Genomic DNA, 21420 nt, shown 5'->3' on the forward strand with positions numbered 1-21420 from the left:
CAAATAATACCTTACTGGTTCAAGTGTATCAACAAAACTGAGGGTATTACAAGTGCAAATGCAACTGCTGTGGGTACATCTTAACATGCAGTTGTTGTGCTCACATTTTGTATGCCAAAGTCTGTTGGTATCTTATTTTAGTTGCAAGGTGACATTTAATTGATAAGATGTACCCACCAATGAGAAACATATTATTTACTTGGATATCAGTTGCCATACCCTTTTCTGATCTAAGCTCTTCTGTCTCCTTCTTCAGCCTTTCAATATCTGTCAACAGTTCCATGTTCTTCTTCTCAGATTCTTGCAATTTACTTCAAAGAAAAATACAAACAAAAAACCTATGTAAATGTTGAGAACCCATGATAACAAGTCACTTCTTCTGTCAATCTTTGCATGCAATTTAAAAATTAATGCCCAACAAGCTTCATGGTGTCATCAAATGCCGGAATGAATTCAGAAATCTACTGGGATCTGTTTAGTACACTGTCTTAAAAAAACCCCAAAACCCAAAAACAGAACAAGCAATTAATGGCCCCTGTTTAGCCATTAAATAGGCTTGCGTTTCCGAGTATTTGTGTGAGCCTGTATCCTGTGAATGAGGAAAAAAAAAAAAAAAGACCATGTGTATTTTTATGCTTAAAAATGGTTTGGTTTTTTTTGTTAATTCACAGTGCCTGTGATACTAACAGGTTATTTTGAACTATTTTCTTAGTTACTTTACAGTTAGTTGTTTCAGTGCTTTGTGATTCACAGCTGACAGGTAACAGTACTTCAGATTCAATAAATCCCATTTCTACCACACTTCTCATCCTTGCTTATCAAAGTAAACACTGGTTCTCCTGTTCTTAGGGGGTCTACCATGCCTCTTATCATCATATTACCTCGCCTCCGAAACATCCAAGTCAGGGGGACAAGGTATCCCCACTTTACAGATAACAGATTTCAATCTCGGCTCTGTCCAACTGCTTTCCTAAAGCTGCAAAACAAGTCAGTGCTCTGAGCTAGATTGAAGCTGGAGACCTAGAAATGGAATGTCTTCCTACTAATCCCTGCTTCAGGCATTCACCCAGCTCAGAATAAATTTTGGTTTTGGGAGGGGAGGGGGGATGTCTGAGGAAGGAATTGAAGAATTCACGATCTCCCATAACCAAATCTTATTACCGTGCAAATCCGTAAGCAGTAACTGATTTTTGGCGGCTAAGCCAACGCAGCTATCAATAGAATGGAAGAGAGTATGTTGTGAGACACAAATCCAAACACTGCTTGCATTTGAACTTGCTATCACAATTAGGAGAGATTATACAGCTGAAGAGAAAGTGTCCCCTCTGAAAGTCTTCTAGATTTCAAGTTTTCCCAGTAAGCGTTCAACTGCTTACGCAACGAAGAGAGAGATGGTCTTTTTTTCACATTCAGATGTAAGAAACTGGTGTATCATTTGTTATGAAATTTTGACAGACAAGATTCTTAAAATCATGACTTGATGACACTCCCTGGGAGGTATCGACATTAATTTCCACCAGAACAAGTCAGTCTTACCACTCTGTAGATATACAGGAAGCTTTGACTTTATTCAACTCATCCTGAATAGCCTGTTTGGCTCGGATTTCAGCATCAAGAGCAGACTGTAGCTCCAACCTTGCAGACATATCCAGTTTTGCAAAGCGGCGCATCTTCCAAGGCATGTCCTAGTAAAAAATAAAAAGAAGAGAGAAGAAAGAATAAGAGGAAAGAAAGCTGAAAATGAGGAATATAAGTAACTTCAACAATTATGTTTTTCAGACTTATATTCTTAACGTAAGAGTTCATTAATTCCAAAGTAATCTAAAACTGAAAAATTAAGAATATTGTTATTACTATTATTCCTTTTAAACTCAAGTACTAAATAGGCAAGATGAACATTTGATGCTGTCATGATCTCAAATGCAAAGAGATTCTGTGAATTGAACTTTTGTGCCTCAACTGAAATGACAGCCATGAAGAACACTCACATTTCACAAGTGAAAGACTTTTAAGACTTTCATGACCCATAGTATAGATTTCCTTCAACAAACTAATATATAAACTAGCTACTTAAACAGTATCATAGATAAAATCACATTATAAAGATCTGGTGTTCAATTAATTGATAAACAATAGATTTGTTATTCAGTTATTCAGAAGGGAAACTCTAGGAAAGTCTTAACTTCTGCCTAACAAAGACACTCTACAGACAGGTTATTACTGCAGCTGAAACTACCAAATTAGTGGTCTTTTTTAAAAAAAAAAAAAAACATCTGGATTATGGAAGTAGAATCTTACTGTAGCTCTTGCACCCAAACTGGAGTTCCTCAGGGCCTCTAGTTCTTCTGTCATTTTAGAGGCCAAGGCTTGCAGATAACCTCGAGCATCCTTTTCATCACTTACCCTAAACAATTACATAAGAAAAAGGTGTTTTAAAAAGAAGAACCTAAAGAAAAAACCCCAAAGTCCCTTCAACAGAATAGCAACCAGAAACAGAAAAAAGCAGAATACAGAACAAAATCATAAACCATAAGGAAATAATAATAAAAACCCACAGAAAACCACACAGAACTAAGCCTTTGCTGCTTTGCAGAGTTCCATTAAAAATACACATATCACTAAGATCAGGAATAAAAATGGAAGAACTACATATCTAAGTATGTAATATATGTCTCAGTATCTGAAATTGAGACTGTGGGAAAGAAACCTTTCAGGATTCAACCTAATTTTAAGGAGTAAAGACAAAATTTATAACCAATAATTAACAGTGCAGCTATCCACATAATATTGGAACTAGTGGTTGACCTTAATGTTTCAGCTGATTATGAGAACTAATAGAATCAAAGTTATTTCAAGAAATGCTAAATAAATAGGGAGAGTCTAATTCTAATGTCATTAAGCAGCATAAGCCAGAAGAGGCTCTCTCATCCCTCGAGCTTTCTATCAAGACATGTTTTCCTGGGTGTAAAGACATCAAGGAGGAGACACATCTGTTGTTCCAATGCTTTGATCATCAGTTACAAAGAGAAAAAAACAACTTTCTGTGATAAATCACAGCAGAAGGTTCTTTCTTCACTTTGCCTCAAGTATTACCATAGAAAAGAAAGTTGCTAAAAAATGACCTGACTGAAACCAAGTAGCTTATGAAAACCCTAAAGCAAACAAGCAGCCAGCCTCCCCCCAGTTCCCTTCCCCTGACCTGCCTGGCTCCGAGCATCACCCCTCCGCTTGCCCACAGAATAAACCCAGCTCTGCAAGAGCAGGGCAAGCCCCAGTCTCCAAGCTGGCCTGGGAGACCGGCAGTCTGCCACCACAGCGCGATCACAGTTAGCCCTATCAACACCGACCACAGAAACATTTAGGATGTGCTCTAAGTCATGAACCTCACATAGTTTTAAATAACTTATAGGAAAGTGGGAAAATAGCTTTTCCATTTCACAGAAATGAACGTATCCTGGTTTCCTGATCCTTCCTTAGTAACCAAAATCCCGAGTATGTTGGACTGGAGATGAGAGTTCTCCGGATGGTTGAATTTGTCTCACCGTGACCTCTCTGCAGGACATGATCGATGCCCACTCTGTGCCTTTAAGGCACTCCGGGAAGTTTCTCTGGTTGATGCTACACACAGTGAACATGGAAATGGTGCTACCTGCAAGTCTGCCATTAATTAATAAAAATAATATAATGTCTCAATAAAGACTTATAGATAGTCACCAGGAGGCAAGAAAGACAGAAAGCACATAGTTTGAACAGCCATGGGCAAGGGAGGAACAGAAGAGCTTTTCCATAGTGGCCTTAGGGCAAGATCACAATGTGAAAGCTACGGGCAAAACACCTGCATGTTGTGGTGACTTCTGGGCGTGCAGTTTAACATTTCTGTAAGGAAGATTGCTTTAATACAGGGGAGGCTAACGCAAAACCAGCAACCTTTGCCACAACACACACACCCAACATGAAAAAGCAAACAGTCATTCATGCTTTGGGCTTTATCTTTGTCTCCTGCTTACGATTTGGTTCAAGAGGTACCTAGAAAAAAGGCACTGCTGACACTAAAGTCAGTAAGAGTTTAGATATTAACGAGTCACTATTTTTCCCAAGGCACATTAGAGCTCAGTGCAAGCAGCACACCAACTTTTTTCCCCATAACATTCCGGATAGCACATTTTGACGACCAGGCACAGATAGTCTTGGCCTATACAAATCACTCAGCGTATAAGAGTGGGCAAAAGATGTGAGAAGTAGCAGAAGATGCTTTCGGGGGGGTGAAGAAGATGCATCATTAAATACACAGTAAAAAGAAAAAGAGTATAAGCAGGAATAAAAAGAATGTGAGACTCTCAAGGTCAGAAAGTAAGTTTTCCTGATGTACAAGCAGGGAAAATAGATTTAGGAATCAGTGTTTGATCTCTCTTTTTAATGATGTGTAAAACCTTTGCCGAAAAAAAGGGACAATGTCAGATTAAAAATAGAATTTAATCGGTGCCTTATTTTTTAACTTTTCTAATTAAAGCTGAAAAACTTTAAATGTCCAATTTCTTTGTCAGTTTTTATCATGCCATATAGATCCCTCCTTACAGAGGCTGAGAACACACTTCAGTTAATTATGACACACAGAACCTTCAGGCTCTAAATGCTGAAAAGCTCCACATGCAAAAACCTCAGAAAGATGTTCCATAGAACATGCAGAAATCTAGAAAATTAAAATCTAAATCTAAAGTCAATTTTTGCAAAAAATCTATAGAGTTCACGAAAACTCCTCAGAATCTTAGACAGGAAGAGTACACTTTGGAGCCGAGGTAAGTTTTGCTGCCCACTAGATGGCAACATGCTCTAGATAATGACAGACACTGATTAAACGTGTGAACCCAGGTGCCCTTGACAGGTTTTTTCTGATTTGATACTGTTTGTGGGTTTTTTGTTGTTGTTGTTCTTGTTTGGTTGGCTTTTTTAAAAAAAGCTAGGGCAAGAATGGTAAAGTTACTCTTACTAATGCTTCTCTTCTTCCCCCCTTCTTACAGAGAGCCCTAACAAGCACAGCAAAAGACCTATGGAAGAAAAGTTTTTCAGGTTCCACTCAGAGTACTTTCTTTACTGAAAATTTAGATTAGATTAACTGTTCTGTTTCCACCTGTAACGTTAGTGCCCTTGCAAGCTTAGTTCATTAACTGTAAAGAACCTAGAACAATGATAAAGTACAAATTTTGTAAAATTAAATTTAGCTTTTTGGTTGGAGCAACATCATGGCAACCTTCAAATAACCATTGACTAGTATCTAGTATGCTATTTGTCACGCTGCTCAGAAAGGCAGCCTCTAGGTCTCTGTCTGGGATACTTTACAGTACAAAATGGACCAGGAAGACTAGAGTTCTTTGCTGAACAGGAGGAGTCTTAAAGCCTTAGGGTCTTACGTCAAGCTGCATCCTACTTGATTTAAAATCCCAAGGGAGTCTGAGAGCTGTGACTCCTAATTCTCCTGGAGTTTCTCAATGCTTTTAAATTTCTGTCTTTGTATCACTATGCTCAAAGGCTCCAACTTAATTTTTCATTTCCCCCCTGCCCTCTCCAACAAAATTTAAAACTTCTCTAAAAATTTTCGACACTTTGCTCCCAAACCCTGAAATTCCCTCTGCCCTCCAAAATTTATGTTATAGATAACTCTGATTATTCTTACCTCAAACACAATGCATCTCAGAATTTTTCATGTTTTGAGTTTTACAGTTGAATTTTCCTAGAACTTTTGCTAAACCTTTCCCACAATTTGCGCGTGCTTTCTTCTGAGAGCAACCAGATTAAAACAAAAAACAAAACAAAACAAACAAAAAAACCCCCCCCAAAACCCCCCAAAACTTCAGGGCTTTTTTATGTTTGATTTAATGTAGATGCGTTTGGGGAGGTTTTTCGGGTTGGCTTTTTGGGTTGGTTGATTTTTGGGTTTGTTTTTTTAAACAAAATCAGTAATTAAGATAAAATCAACCACAGTTGATTCGAAAAATATCTAGTCAACAAGGAAAACATTAACTGAATCTTCTGGTAAACAGTAAGTCACAGTGTCAGGCCAGCTGAATCAAAGCCTAACATCCACTCTGTAGGTAAATCAGGTAGGATTTAGCTCACCCATATAAATATACTCAACAATACAGAATTCTTCATTTGAAATAGTTGTCTAGGCTTCCTTTTCAATCAGTGTGGTGCAAAACAGACTTCTACAGTACTAGTAATGGGATTTTCGTTGTCTACCTTATGACTCCTAGAACTCTGTTACATGAATCCCTCTCAGAGTGACTAGTAAGTTAAGATTCTTGCCAAGTACTCTGGGAATCACTACCAAGATTTCCACCAACCTCCTTTCTGCAACAGAACAGAAATATCATACCATGGCTATTTGAAAGATTCCTTTTTAAAGTGACTGCATTAACCTCCAACGCAATGAATCTCGTTCCCACCTCCCACAGGAAAATTTATAGCCGACTATAAAAGCCTCAATATTTCTTACTCTTGTCAAGGAATGATGAGTGATTTGGCTAATATTAACTTGTAAATATAGTAGCTCCATTAAGGCTGAATAATCTGTGAGGGTCTACTGCTACTACAGTAGAATTTGCAATGGAAGTTTGATTCAAGTGTTTATGTTGAAATTCTGGCTATATTTATGGCATCTTGGGATAACAAAAGCAAAAATAAAACGGCTTTTGTACATTTGCCCTAACAAAGATGCAAGATAGCAAAGTAAAAAAGCAGGGACAGGCTAAAAGGAACATGATAGGCCATTAAAATTACCTGCAAGTTATAAAATCTGAAAGAAATAATGATTTAGAAAGGCCCGAGGAGTCATGAAGAAACCATCCAAAACATGGATTTGAGTAGTGGGGCAGATTTCCTGAGTGAGATCTATTAAATGGCAGAGCACTCCAAGGAAGTCAGGGACTCCTTGGGCTTGCGTTACCTAAACCAGGGCTGGAACAAAGCCCTTCAACTACCATAGGCAGCTGAGCAAACTGTTTACAAAACCAGTAATTAATTCCATCTACTGCCTCCTATCCTTCATGAATCACAGTACAAAAAGATGATGGTAGGCAAAACCCATTTTTAAAAGGTGGAACATACGCACCCAAACCACATATTTTAATGTAATATTATGTGAAAAAATGTTAGTTTTGAAGGAACCTTCGAGCTCTAACCTACTTTGTTAACTCCAAGGCATTCTGTTGTCATACTGAAGAGGTGGACAGGCATGGATTTAAATTGCGTGCTCTTCTGAGGAAAACATAGACTTGTGACTGATTTAATACAACTAGTTTTCCTCAAAATTAGTTGGTTTTTTTTTTTCTTTTGAAAGGTTTATTGGTATTACAGGTATTTAAATACTTCATATAGCACCCCACGTTCCACAGCAAAAAATCCTCAGAGCAGGACCTAGTCTCAGTGTGCAGTGCTGAATTCTAAGGACAGCAGATGGACATGACCAGATTATCTAAGTAACACAGGGAAAATCTAAACATAAGAAAAAAATGTGAGTCAAAATAAGGCTTCTCATAGCTAAAAAAACCTTATCATAAGCAGAGAGAAGTACAGAGAGAAAACTGAGACGTGTACAGTGGTTAAAAACTGGAACCAAGCCAGATATTTTTTTAATCTCCTTTAACTCTGCCCACAATTATTATTATTTTTTCTTTTTACGTAATTCTTCAATTTTTAGTTTCATACTTTTTATCATAAGGGATCAGTGAAATGGTATCTTTCATTCAAAAAGTTAGTCTTGCATGTTCCTAATCTTTTTTCATTAAGTATCTGTAGATGTAACAAAAACCTCGATCCCAAACTCCTTTACCACCCCAGTGACATCTCTAATACACGCAAGATGCTTTATCATATACCTGAACCACATCAGTAGTACATCTTAAAATATTAAACACTCATAAACTGCAGAAAGGGCATTCTTAATGGCTGTTGGTACATTTTTACATAGTGCTAAGTAAAACAGTCCACAACTAATTCTGACTTGTCTTTTTCCAGAACTGCCAAGTTTTATGAGTGCTTTCAAACATAAATCTGAAAAAAGGGGTTTGGTTACTTTGGTGCGGTAAGCAGAGAAGCATTGCCTTAAAAAAATATGGAATGTGAAGCAGACGACTTGTCTCTCTTTACCTTGATTTTTTTCTCAATAAGTATTTCTGATTGGCTAGAAATTAACTGTTTTAAACAACTTTTATGGGTTATTTTTATAATTTCTGTGACACGGGCTGTCAACTACACTCACAGTTAAGAGAGACAGGACTGAAAAGGAACATGCCCAAAGTGGACCCTTTGAGTTTTTTAACCTCTGCTACAAATACAATGCCTTGAGACACTATGGACCGATCAGCGTTACATTATTTTATGTAACAAACGCTGTTTAAAACACTTCCAGAAACCCAGACAACTTCCCTTCTTTCTTGTTACATATTCACATGGCTATATTCAACTGACAAACTTCTCTGTATTTGGACAACAAAATTATACTGACATTGCAACAATACCAAAATAGGTTTCACAAAGCAAATGTTTCCCTTTTTTGCTTTGACACAACAAATCAGATTTTTTCACTAACATGAGACAGGAAAAATGGGGGGCAAAAATGATCAAGTAGTAAACAAAAAAAGATTAGTATATGATGAAGGAATCTTTCCAGAATTGGATGAGCTCTAAAAACACCTGTCTCAATGTAAACTGCTTTCGTGGATGCTAAACACTGCAATGGACCATAAAAAGGGAGGGGAGAGAAGCAGGCATGGAGAGGAAAAATAAAGGCCACCTAGATAAAATCATCTTTTTCTCTTAATAGTTTCAACTTGGGCTTTCCCCACCCCCTCTTAATTTACTAGAACCGGACAGAAGACTTTAGAAACATAATGTCATTATTTAGCAAAAGTATTATTAGAAACATCACTTGACTGGCTTTGTGGTAGTCTCAAATGCCCTCCTTATAAAAAAATCACATAAAAGTTACACTGTATTTGTTTCATTCTGCCACATGCCAAGCAGATGAAGGAAATTAATGCCGAGACACAAATACTCTCAGCGATTGCTTTTCCCAGGCTTGCTCCCTCTCGGAGGCGTGAGCTCAGCACATGACTCCTTCCAGCATTCTTCCAAAGCCGCAAGCCACACCCAATGGCCACGAGTCTTCTGCACTTAAAAAAGTTGTATTTGGTAAGACACTTTCGCTCTTAAGGAGGAACACCACGTTCCAGATTTGGATAATTATTAAAATCTCCAGCAAACATACAGCAGAATCCCAGGCGGGTGTGAGACTCCACCTAAGCACTTACAAGCGCCATATGCAACGGCAAAACCTCAGTAACTGCCCTACCACATACCGAGGGCATTCTGCAATGGCACTAGAGCAGAGTACTCACCATTGGATGATCTCAGTAATTTGGGCCTCCCAGTGGGCCACGGACTCCTTTTTATCAGCCAGGTCTCTCATCTCTTCTTCCAGCTGCCGGTTATTCATACTCAGCCTCTCAAACATGGTGGTGAGCTGAATGAGAATTCAAACAGCTTGTTAAAAGTATGAGCTGCTGCGACTCCGTATCTACGCAGCCTCAAAAGCCATGTCTTCTCCTCTCCCACATCATGCATCTGCTTTAAAAATGGTATTACCCACCACAATAAACACCACGTAACAATAAACGCCAGAATCTCTTCTCATGTATGACCTTAGCTGTACTGAAAGGCCATTTTTGAGGACTAGAACTATATTTTTGCTCTAGCAAATTAATTAGTTTTCTGAGAATTAGTCTCCAAATACCTCTATAACTTTTAGAAGATTTCTGCTTTGACCATATAGGTGTGGAATGTTCTATAAAGAAAAAACTACATTAAAAGAGCAAACCAAGGGCACAAAAACTGTTGTAGCTGAGATAAAACTGCCAAACCTCTCCCTTGTTTAGTAACCATGGAGAATGAGAGGCTTTAACAGTTTCAGGCACAAGTCAGTCCTGAGATTCTCCAGGTGTTTCACATTCCCCTATTTTTCATTTTACTTACTTGCAGACAGGGAAATTGAAATTAAATGCACATCTGTAAGTACAATATGTTATACCTAGCAATTAACCTCTTGCATTCACATAGCTGTCATTCATGCCTGCACATTCTGCAAGACAAAAGCCACAGCTAACCTGAGTTGGTATTGGGAACTAAACCTTCATTATGTTAAATAATTATTCATAAAGTCAAACTGGAATTGGAGATCAGATAGACTTTATAGGAAGGCCTGCTTAGGAGAATGCATCTCACGTGAAAGGCTTCTTTTAGTACTGAAATACATTAACAAATCAAAACGATATAAAAAAAAAAAAATCTGGTTTAAATGTATTCTGTTTTTTACTCCTGGAGTACTCCACTCCATATTTTATCATTTGAATAGGCTTATAATTAAAATAAGACTATTTAGTAAATGTCATTTGACAAGAAAAATATAAAGCTAATCAAATTAAAAGAAAAAAAAGAAAAAAAAAGAAACATCAAGCAGAAAACCTATCAAAGTGACTAGCCTATTACTGTTCTTGGACTAAGCCTACATATAGGCATATATAATATGCATCTTACACTGGTATGAAAATATACTTTAATTTGAACACTGACATGCAAACATGCTTACTTTGAAGAACACCGTACTTTCATCATATTTTTAGAAATTGTGATGTATTAAAAAAAGAAGAGACAAGTTTAACAAGACTTGCCTAATCCAAAATGACCTTGAATAACCTGTCAAAGTGAACAATAAAGAGATAATCTAAATGCACAATACATAATTATTCCTTGCCCAACACGCTTCAGTTAATATGCCTTATCATTTGTATTTTTTTTTAATATCTCAAAGTAACACTTAATCTCAATGGGTGGGAGGAGCCCTGTTATTTCACAGCAATTGAGATGCAAATATACTCTAAATAATCACATCTTTAACTATGTATTCTTACATTTGGGTCATACAATGAAATCATCCTTTTCTGTTGCCTTAAGGTATTGTCTAAAGTGAATCTTAATGAACCGTAAGACCATCTAACTCAATTCCTGCACATAAATACACACACGTATATATACACATAAGTGCACACACTCAAGTTCAGATGCATCTAGATACTCTCTATTAAAATAAAATACTAATAACTTTTTGTGCAATATCAAGTTCTGCTATCAATTAAGAGTTAATAATAACAATACAGTTCTATATTGTCCAATCTGTACATAGCATAGTAAGCTCAGAACTCAACAGCACTTACCTTATCAAGTTCATTTGAAAGTTTTTTGTTTTCTTCTGTCAGCAGAATCTTTTCTCGTTCATACTTCTGTTTGAACTCTGTTTCAAATTCTTCCCTCTCACTTTGGCTAAGAAATAAAATGAAATAGAATTAGAAAGGTCCCTATTCTAAAACTCATCACACTATTCACTTAAATACAAAAAGATCAATGCACACTAGCTGAAAGGGAACTACGACACTGGGAATACCACAGCCTCTTAAAATTAAGCAAGTAAATGTATTATACTACCATCTTCAGATTATAAGGCAGTCCGCTGGAATTTATAATTAGACAATGATTTTTCCTTCAGCACGGTATTAACAGAACTCCACTGAGCTAACATTTATCAATCCACTTATACGTATTTTGTTCTTCAGATGAATCCTTCAAGTATTGAGCAGCTGTAATTGTGCAGAGCAATGTGTGTGTCGATATTCTAAAATGCTCAGGGTAAATTCTCAGCTCACAGAACCATTATTTTAATGTAGACATTTCTATAATTCCAAGTTACACAGAGAACGACAGGCAACAATGACCATGTCTGAAACCAGAACATACCGAAGCTAAATTAGAGCACCTGGGGCTGGGTCTCTGATGAGAAAAGCTCATATGGGCTAGTCTCTGGAGAATTTAGAACGGCCAGAGGACACATTCGAACTGTTAATTCAGGTACTGTATACTATCAGCAAACAGTGGATGGATAACCTATACACTCCTAATATCACCAGATTCTAGAGCAGGTTTGGACCTTGTTTCTGAGAAAAGCGTTTCAGAGTAGCTGTTTCCCCAAAAACTTCCCTTCTCCTGTGTATGTCATTCAGTAGAGGAGAACCCCTGGTTGATTCTGCTTAACGTCACCTTTGACCTTGCACAATGAATACGAGAACCTGTGAAGTGGCAGGCCCTCTGTTTGCCAAAACCACTACCTTCTTTAAAGTGGTGTACAGCAATGTTTTAGACACGTAACTCCCACCTCACATCCACTCCTTTGAGACTCACTAGGTTTGCACTCACCATTTCACCAATTATTCAGGTAACCTGCACAAAGTTCATCAGTCAGTTGATGGAACTACCCTATAATTGCCACAGATACAGTAAAGATCCATTCAGCAAACACCACCATTCAGCCTTAAAAGATTTGAAAAAGTGCCCAGTATAAAAGGTTAACTCTGTAAAAATAAAATCCAGGGGATACCTTGTCTTAAACATTACACCTTTTTTTTTTTTCTGGATACTGATCAGACTTTTACATTGTGTAACAGACAAATTACACCCTTGCCTCTTTTTCTGAGATGCAGAACTACTACTACTATGCCAAATTGAGAGAACACCCTTAAAAGATGAGAAGTGCCAGTAGTTACAGTGAACCCAGTTAAGAGTAATGCTGGTTTGAATTTCCTATTCCTAATTTGAAATTCATTTAGTGCTTCAACCACTCTTTGAAATCTAGTCCAGCATGTTAGTCTCATAGTGAAATTCTATGTTGCTAGGCATCCTTTGAAACATAACACTACATACTAGTAAAGTAACATACTATCGTTACTGTTTAAATGCCAAGTTTGAAATTCACCACCACTCCTTTTCTATATCAACAGATTCCATGCATATGATGAGCAGTCTAGGGAAAAGGCAGGAAGAGATTAAAGCACTGGCTGTCAGGGGAATTAATAACAGGTCTTGCTTCTGTTTGCAAGGCATAGATTCAAAGCTAATTTCTCAGGCAGCAGACCCACCTAATTTTTTATTAATTTATTTCTTTTATTTAGCTTTTATGGTTTTATGGTTTTGTTTAGAGGTTTTCTTTCTGTATTTGTCTAAAATTTGTTCTTTTAAGGCTTTAAGGCTCAAAGCAGCCATAAATAGTGGTGGATTAAGGAAGCTTTGGATTGGTAAAAGAGCCCAACATACTTGTAAGTTTTCTGTACCTCACATTCTTATTTCAACTGGTGACTGTCACTACCAGTAAGTCAGATTGCTATACTATAATAAAGAAACAAGAACAAATTTTAAACAGAGGAGAATGCGGGTATGATCTATCATAACCAAATATCAATTCAGCAAACAACTGAACTGTAACTGACTCCACAAGCATACCGTGGGCAGCCAGGAAGATCAAAATAATGCATTTGCTTTGAAGCCTGGTATCCTTCTCTCCCATCAAGCTTTTTCTCTCATCTAAAATTTAGCTATGTATCTGCTCTTGAACTTTAAGAAATAATACATGATCCAGCTTTCTTTTTATCAGTAAAATAACTGTAGCAAAACACATGCAAGCAATGTGAAACAGCTTTATGGTATCACTTTGTCACTCCAGCTCTTTATTGCAGCTGTACAAAGTGGAGAAATATTTTATCTTACTGCTTTGAAACCAAGAAAAGTAGACCTGAAACAAACACCAGCCCCCAGGCTTCTTTATATCACACAATTTAAAAAAAATCAAATGCTGTTTTATGAAGTGCTCTGCTTTATCAATCTATCATTAAATGACAGGCTTAAATGAAACTTCTACAAACAATTTATTTTACACAGTTTCTAGCACCTTTTCTAAAATATTTCATGACAATTTTAAGAAATGGAATATCGTGCTACACAGATCACTGGCCTGATACAGGGTTCCTACATTCCTGATTTTAATAGCATGAGGTTTATGAGACTTAGGCAAAGGGCGATAATTTTGTGCAGAAAGGTAGTTTCTCTCCCTTGAAGACTTATGCTGTTGAAATAGCAGAAGTAAGAAAGCTTGATTTGAAGGAAACAAAGAAAAAAAATACCTGTTTTGAAAAAATGAATGGAAACCACCACAACATGCAAGACACATAAAAAAGTACATAGATTTTGACCAAGTTGTTACTAACCCTTGCTTAGAATAACCTACGTAATCCACTCTATACTATAACCCTTATGAGTAATGCAACTGCGTCCTCTTACCAAAGCCCTTTTTATTTTTTTTTAATATACACTAAAGATTATTTTTAGATTACTCAAATTTTTTTGCCAAACTGTATATGCACACTTCGACCCCAGGCCCACCCCCAAGCCTATTGTTGAAATAATTCTACTTATTTCAGCACAAAGCCTCCAGGTGCTTCCTTTTCAATGCTTACATTGAACACCTCTGTACTGGAAGACTCACAAAAAGCTTTGCATGAGCAATTACAAAAGCTAAAAACAGTATGTGTAAGCAGAAATTAAAATAATAATAATAATAAAAAAATCCATGTGATCTTAAGGAAAAACTACCAAATATTGAGAACTGAGCAGCAACAGCAATTCTATTCCTAATATTTAAGCTTCCCTTCTAAATCCCTGAGCTACTACAGAAGTCAGTCTGTAGCACACCCTGAACAGTAGACTTCGTTTCTGTGGAGTCCTAATACTGGCATGAGATTCTGCAGATCTGTTTAACAAAAGCTTTTTAAGATCAGGTCTTCATTAATCACTGATCATGTGCTTGGACACCTGACTTCATACGATGTTGAGACCCTTCCCATTACGAGCCAAATGTTGGATACTGGTTATATGATGCCATTTCTCTTCATGCTTTAAAATGTTTAAAACACTTGAAATACATACAGAAACACATGGTTATGTCAGCATAGATTTTAAATTTGCATCCAGTTTCCTTATTTATAGACAGAATCTACACTGAAGGAAGGTTTAGGAACTAGCTAGCATGAAGCAAATCAGCATTGCTAGGCCATTTGTTATTTCACTAGATGGGCATCTAGTTCAAAATTTTGCAGCTGTACAACGTTAGAATGTTCTGACAGATTTCCCAGGAGGTTTTGGGTTGGTCAGTGTTTAGAGGTATGATCTTCAGCAACAGTTTAGCCTGCAGAAAGAGGTATTAATGATTCTTTATTGAACATTCCTCCTTCTGAGACACTACTGGAGTGACATGGCATTAAAGGACTATCATACTATCACCTTTATATATTACAAGACAGCATAGCCTTTTGTGCATTTGTAACTCAGAGGTCAGCAAGAGCTTTGAGTTGTGGTACAAAGAAAACACATTGCTGATGCAAGTTTTATCTCTCACAACCTAGAACACAGCAGCAAACTACTGTGTTAATATGTCCAGCTTACGAATAGCTGTATTCTAGGAAGAAACAGTTCATCCACTGCATTCTAGGCTGTATGATCTGCTTCCCCTGCTGGAAATAATTTACCAGAGAACCAGTGTTTCCAACTCTACTTGCATAAGCTTTTTTGAAAGAGTCTGTATTTTATTTACTACTTGTATTTAAGGACTTGCTATAGTTTGGCTAAGCTTTCAGCAGGAACTTCTCCATGATTTTTCTAATCTGCCACCTTGGTACAGCAGCAAAAAGATGCATCTATGTTAGTGTCTATAAAGCGTTTGGAATTTTTTATGAATGAAAATCAACATGTTCAATTTACGACTATTTCCATTATGACACTATCCAACAGAAAAAAAAATGGTTTTATTGATGAATGCCTCAAGGGACATTCTCAAGGCCAGTTATAAGCTCCACCAAGTTGGAGAGAAAAAAGCAGGTCTCTGACAAATTACCATGTCAGAAGAGATAAAGCAGCTTATGCCTACAGTAGTCTGATGACTGATGTTAACACTGGATGGAACCCAGCATGGATTAGCCTTAGTCTGCATTAAGTGACTGTTCCTGTGCTGGCAGAAATGCAGGCGCTAGTTGATCTCTAACACACTAGAGTTTTGCATCAAAAGATGAAAATACCAAACAGAAGAAAAAACGTCCAAAAAAAAATATTTTAAACTGCAACATAAGCTTCAGGGGTCAACCCACCCCAAGCTGCAAATCTGCAATTCATTACATACCTTGAAATGCTCAGCCAGTGCAAGAATTCTGGTGCAAGATTAACCGTTTCAGTACAGGGATGTGGATTTTTTTGTTCTGTTTTATTTTTAAAGGTGACTGGTTTCAACCCTGACATTAGTTCAGCCAAAATGTACCTGCCTGCACTACAATTAAGGAAGTGACAGCACGTTTGGAAACATACTAGGAGACTTCAAAAGATATCTTGAGCTTAAAGGTAAATTTCATACAATACTCACTTTTCTCTTCTGGTTTTCTCTAACTTGTCTTTTAAAATCATGATCTCCTTCTTGAGGGCAAGCTGCTGGCTCTCTGCATCCCGCAATTCTTTCTTCAGGCTTTTTATTTCATTAGCATGCATTATTTCACGTTTAGATAGTTCCTCTTCATAAAAAACACTTTTCTTTTCCAGATCTGCCTTTAATTTCGTGATTTCTTGCTGGTGTTCTATACTGCTTACCCCAGGTGAGCGACCAACCTGTTTTTGCTAAAATAAACAGCCCCAAGTTAGCACTCAAGAATGCTGAAAATGATGCTTAATAACAACATAATATTCATAAGTATGTTTAGAAAATATCCCATTACAAACTTAAGTTAAACACATCTATCTCAATTTTTTTGAAAATCTGTTAAGAGCATAAATCTGAATTGTACTCTATCATCTTTTGATTTAAATGCAGTAATAGTTTTCAAGCCATTGAAAATCTGACCATCACGTTAAACATCTCTGGCCACATTCTGACTCCCCTTACATGCAGTCAGAAAGTGACCACAGAAGAATTTTATCCTCCCACTCACACAGCTGACAGCAACAAGTTCAAGAGACTTTCAGGAATGCAGAATAAGGACTATGATATACAGTCAGTACATTTTAAAGCACAAATAATTTATGGAAAAGCTATACTAACACAAGCAGAGGCTTAACTGAAGGCTGAAATCTAGCTACAGAAACACTATATGGATTGCATCAGTCAGGAGGGAAGCCTGACCTATTTTAAACTGACCATTTACATCATAGTGGATTAATAGGGAAAAACAAGCTTTAAACAATAAGAGTAATTACTTCACTTTTCGCAGCTGCATAGCTCTCTTAGTGAGGTCTTCTGGCATTTCAATAGTCTTTACACACTGCTTCAGGATACATACACATTTGCACCAAATGCTGCACTCACTAAACTCAATGTCCTGCCATAACATAGAGGAGGAGCAAGATCAGGTTCAAAATGAGATAGTGGCATGGCATGCACTGAAATCCAAGTATGGACACACTTTTTAATGTAAACATACTTACAAGTTGGTTTGGAATTTTTTTTCTATTTTTTTTAATATGTAATTAAAGGTAGTCTAATAAAAACTTAATAAAAACACTGTGATTTGAGAAAGCACAGGTAACTGGAAAACCTACTTATGGTGACTGTGTCACACCTTTAGGAGGACTGAAGATATTTTGTTAATTATACCTTCATTCTTACCATGAGATATTAAAATCCTCTCAGTCTCCTTTAATTAAAGATGGCTTTGGATAGTTTTCTTTGGGTGATGTATGAACAGACTTTAAAAGTTAAATGTCATTGTAGAACATTCAGCTGAGCTGAATTTCTACCATGACAAATGCTACGAGAAAGCTGGGCCTCGCTGTCAGTGTCAGCAGAACACTGCAACCCCCCCTCAGTGTACGAGCCAGATATGTGCTGCTACCGCACTGGTTTCTCTAACTCATCAAAACGACCATCTGTTTCCATCTAAGAGTAAAATCCTGCCCTTAGGATGCAGAATGGTGAACTGGAGAAAGTAGATGCCATCCTAAGAGGAGATGGTTTGGAGAAAGGAAGATATTTTTAAAAAAAAAAAAAAAGAAGAAAAAAAAAGATAGTAAGCATAGGAATTTTATTTCATACACAGGCAGTTACCTACTGAACTTGCCCAACATGCTGACCTGCCTACACATACATACATGGCAATGGAGGCCATAAAATGCTTAGGCTTTGCAACATCATCTATCGGGTACATAAAATATTTTTAGTGGCATTTCACATTTTTTTCCACAATGAGAAGATACCATTAAGACCATAAGACAGATGGTGCAGCAGAACAGAAAACTGGATGGTATTGTGCAGTGGCTCACAGAACTAGAGTAATATAGTAACAGAAAATATATTTGGAACTCATGGAAGCACAAATTCTAAATAGATATTTTCATACATGCCAGTTTCAAGTGGACAAATGGTGCAACTGAGACATAAGGCATCTCCTGGCACACAGATAGATAGATGCTGTTTAATGCACCCTAGGATGCAGTTTGCCCTCTTGGCTGCCAGGGCACACTGCTGACTCATACCGAGCCTGATTTTTTTGAAAATCCAAACGCATGACATCCACTGGCTCTCCTTTGTCCACAGACTTACTGACAACTTCGCAGACTTTGCTGGACAAAAGGCACACCTGCTGCCTGCCCAACAGGCTCCGCTTCATCCATGAGCTCACTGACCTTATTCTTTACTTACACACCCACTCCTCTGCAGTTCCTAGGACCTTCCAGACCAACATTATAGCGGCACAGTGGGCCGTCTGTAATAAGAGGTGCATGCCTTGGCCAGCAGTTCTCTTACTTCTCACCCGAGTTCCTTCAGACCCCCCTCAGTGAGGCCACTGGTGTGTGTGACATCAGCCTGGCTCACCGGCCAGCTGCAATGCTTCCTGCATATCATCCTCCGACTGACCCAGCTCATCTGACCAACCTGCTGCAAAGAACATGCTCTGTGTGGCCGTCTCCCCTGCTTCAGCAGTAAAGTCTGAAACACCAAAAAACTCGTCGAGTGTTTCTGCTACAGCCTTATCAACTCAGAGATTACCCTTCTCAGCCCTGCCAACAAGCAGCTCCACGAGCTTCCTATGGTGGTCTTCTGCTTTTGATTTAAAGAACTTTCCACAACTAATCTCAGCTTCCAGTGCTAAGTGTTCTCTAAAATCTCTTCATTTAGCCCTCAATATCCTGTTTACACTTAATCTCCCATCATTTATGGGCATTTCTATTGTCGTTTGAAGAAACTTTCCTTTTTTCTTTAAATATTGACCTTTCCTCTCTGATAGCCTCCTGAACTTAAGAGCCATGCAGAGCTTTTTCTGAATGGATAAATCACCATCAAAACTGCATGTGATCCAAAGTGTGCTTACTGTATTGTGAAGTATTACTAAACAAGCTACCAGTTCCCTTTCCTCTTCCAATAAACTTGCCCTGTTGTTATAAATCAGCAGATCATTTATTCTCAATAGATCTCCAATAAATTCTTCTCGCCTCTCAAAACTGTCAACAAACTTCTTGCTGATGGTGAAGATTCATGAAAACAGAAGAAATACATCTTGATTTTCAGGTAACAATCTGAATTCACTGCAGTAGAAACTTTATAAATCCAAACTTCATACTGACTGGATTTCCTTATTTTCATCTAACAAAAGGCGGCAAAATAAAAGAATGTTCAAAAAAAGTCCCAAATTTTCTATGCAGTGACTTAATGTCCCACATAATTCTAATAAAAAAACCCCTGTTATTCATGTAAATTAAGATCAGAATAGGCCTAATTTGGCATTTTGTACAAAAAGTTTAGATTTATCCTACTGAATGAAACATTGGAAACAGGATTTTGCTGTAAATGAACAGCAATCTTCACGTGGAAATGAAAATCCTTATCATTCAATTTCTGAGAAACTCTTGATTTGTTCAGAGCACAGTATAAAATGCTAAATCATAGAATAACAGTTAACATTCTTGGCTTACTTAAATTTCTTCTCCTAAGAACACATATATGTGTGAGCAATCTCATCAATATAAACAAAGCCTTCACACTCAATACTGTTCTTGTGCAAAAACGTCTCAACTTCTGGCTGAGAGGCAGAATACACTAAAAATTTCCTTTACAGTTACATCAGTTGACATCTATAGCAGAGAAAAACATCTTTCTTTTGACTGACACGCTCAGGAACAACATAGTACACAGAACAACTATACAGAAACCTGCACAGGCTTCTGAACCTGCACACACAAATACTCAACCACCCTACACTACAAAAAAAAAAAAAAAAAAAAAAAAAAAGCGCTTTTAACAGGTAAAGTTAAATAAAGTAATAACAGAAGCAATTTGGTAAGAAAACAGTGAGTATTAAGAAATACTTCGGTGTGCAGCGAACACACTGGCCTGAAAAGTGCATTAGGCAAATGTTCATTTTTTGGACAATAACGCGATACATGCTTGCATTAACATTCAGCGTCAACTGAAGTGATGAACTGACAATACCCTTTCATCCTCCATCTGAAAGCAATTAAACAGATCCAAGTCCTACTTGACTAGTAAGTTTGAAGGTGTTAATATCAAAACAGACTAACCTTTAGCCCTTCTACTTCGCTTTCCAACTGTTTAGAGTACTGTTCACTTCTCTCTCGCAATTTCCTGTCTTTGGATGCCTCAGCAGCTGCGGCTTCAGCTTGGACTTCCAGCTACAAAAGTACATACATTTTTAATAGGTAGAATTCTTATTTTTTTTTCCAAAATGTTTTTCAATGGAAGAGATAAATCTTCAGCACTAAACTGAACACTTCAAATTCTTAGAAAACAAAATTGGTACTGTTTGAAACAACAATCAAAGAGTTAAAGATTTACAAATAACATAAAAAAATTACTTTGTCAGAAAACCTTACATGTAACTACTATTTCATAAATTCTAAACAGTCTTCTCACCACTTACTTCTTTTTTAAGTCTCTCTGTTCTGCGTAAATCTTGCCTTAAACTTTCTACTTTTTGCATCACCACTTCCATTTCTTCCTCCTTATCTCGGAGCTGGCGGGCAAGCTTTTGTTTTTGGGAGTGCAAGTCTGTCAGCCGCTCGTTCATCTCTGAGAACTCCTGCATTGCCAATTTCCGCTGGCTGTGTGCATCTTTCAGCTCTTTGGCTTGGGATTTTAATCTGTCACTAGACTCTGCCAGTTCCTACAGTTTAAAAAAAGAATTAAGTAATAAACCTAGAAAGCTGTAAGGCCAATTCTGTGTTTGGATGAGCATCTAACACCTTCTCCAGAGTGAATAGAAACTGCATATTCATTTCTTTTCATGAATACATCTATGATACAGATTGCATGCCTCTATAAATAGGGAAAGAGGCCAGGGTTTACACTACTAAAGTTAGTAAAACCGCATAAATGTAAACCAAGTTGGAATTTATTCCATTAGGACAGGTTAAACACAAAGGCTTTCAAGCGCATTGACATATGTCATTAGCATAGTTTTTGAAGAACTACTTAAATGAATAAAAAGAATAGTACTT

At 37.3% G+C, this 21420-nt stretch overlaps 1 protein-coding gene across 8 annotated transcripts in view; it reads right to left on the reverse strand.

Moving 5' to 3' along the window:
* Positions 1 to 21420, reverse strand: part of CDC42BPA (CDC42 binding protein kinase alpha) — a 189915-nt gene that overhangs the window by 45582 nt on the left and 122913 nt on the right. For 6 of the 8 annotated variants that reach the window (XM_055725384.1, XM_055725377.1, XM_055725378.1 and 3 more), the window contains exons 14-21: positions 20844 to 21086; positions 20485 to 20595; positions 16343 to 16590; positions 11268 to 11373; positions 9396 to 9520; positions 2299 to 2404; positions 1537 to 1685; positions 220 to 311 (exon numbers count right to left, since the gene is read on the reverse strand). In XM_055725384.1, coding sequence (XP_055581359.1) covers positions 220 to 311; positions 1537 to 1685; positions 2299 to 2404; positions 9396 to 9520; positions 11268 to 11373; positions 16343 to 16590; positions 20485 to 20595; positions 20844 to 21086 — 1180 coding nt within the window. The remainder of the gene's footprint in view (positions 1 to 219; positions 312 to 1536; positions 1686 to 2298; positions 2405 to 9395; positions 9521 to 11267; positions 11374 to 16342; positions 16591 to 20484; positions 20596 to 20843; positions 21087 to 21420) is intronic. The other 2 variants (XM_055725380.1, XM_055725381.1) reach the window with 2 other exon arrangements.

Source organism: Falco cherrug, chromosome 13 (assembly GCF_023634085.1).
Source record: "Falco cherrug isolate bFalChe1 chromosome 13, bFalChe1.pri, whole genome shotgun sequence".
NCBI classification, from domain to species: Eukaryota; Metazoa; Chordata; class Aves; order Falconiformes; family Falconidae; genus Falco; species Falco cherrug.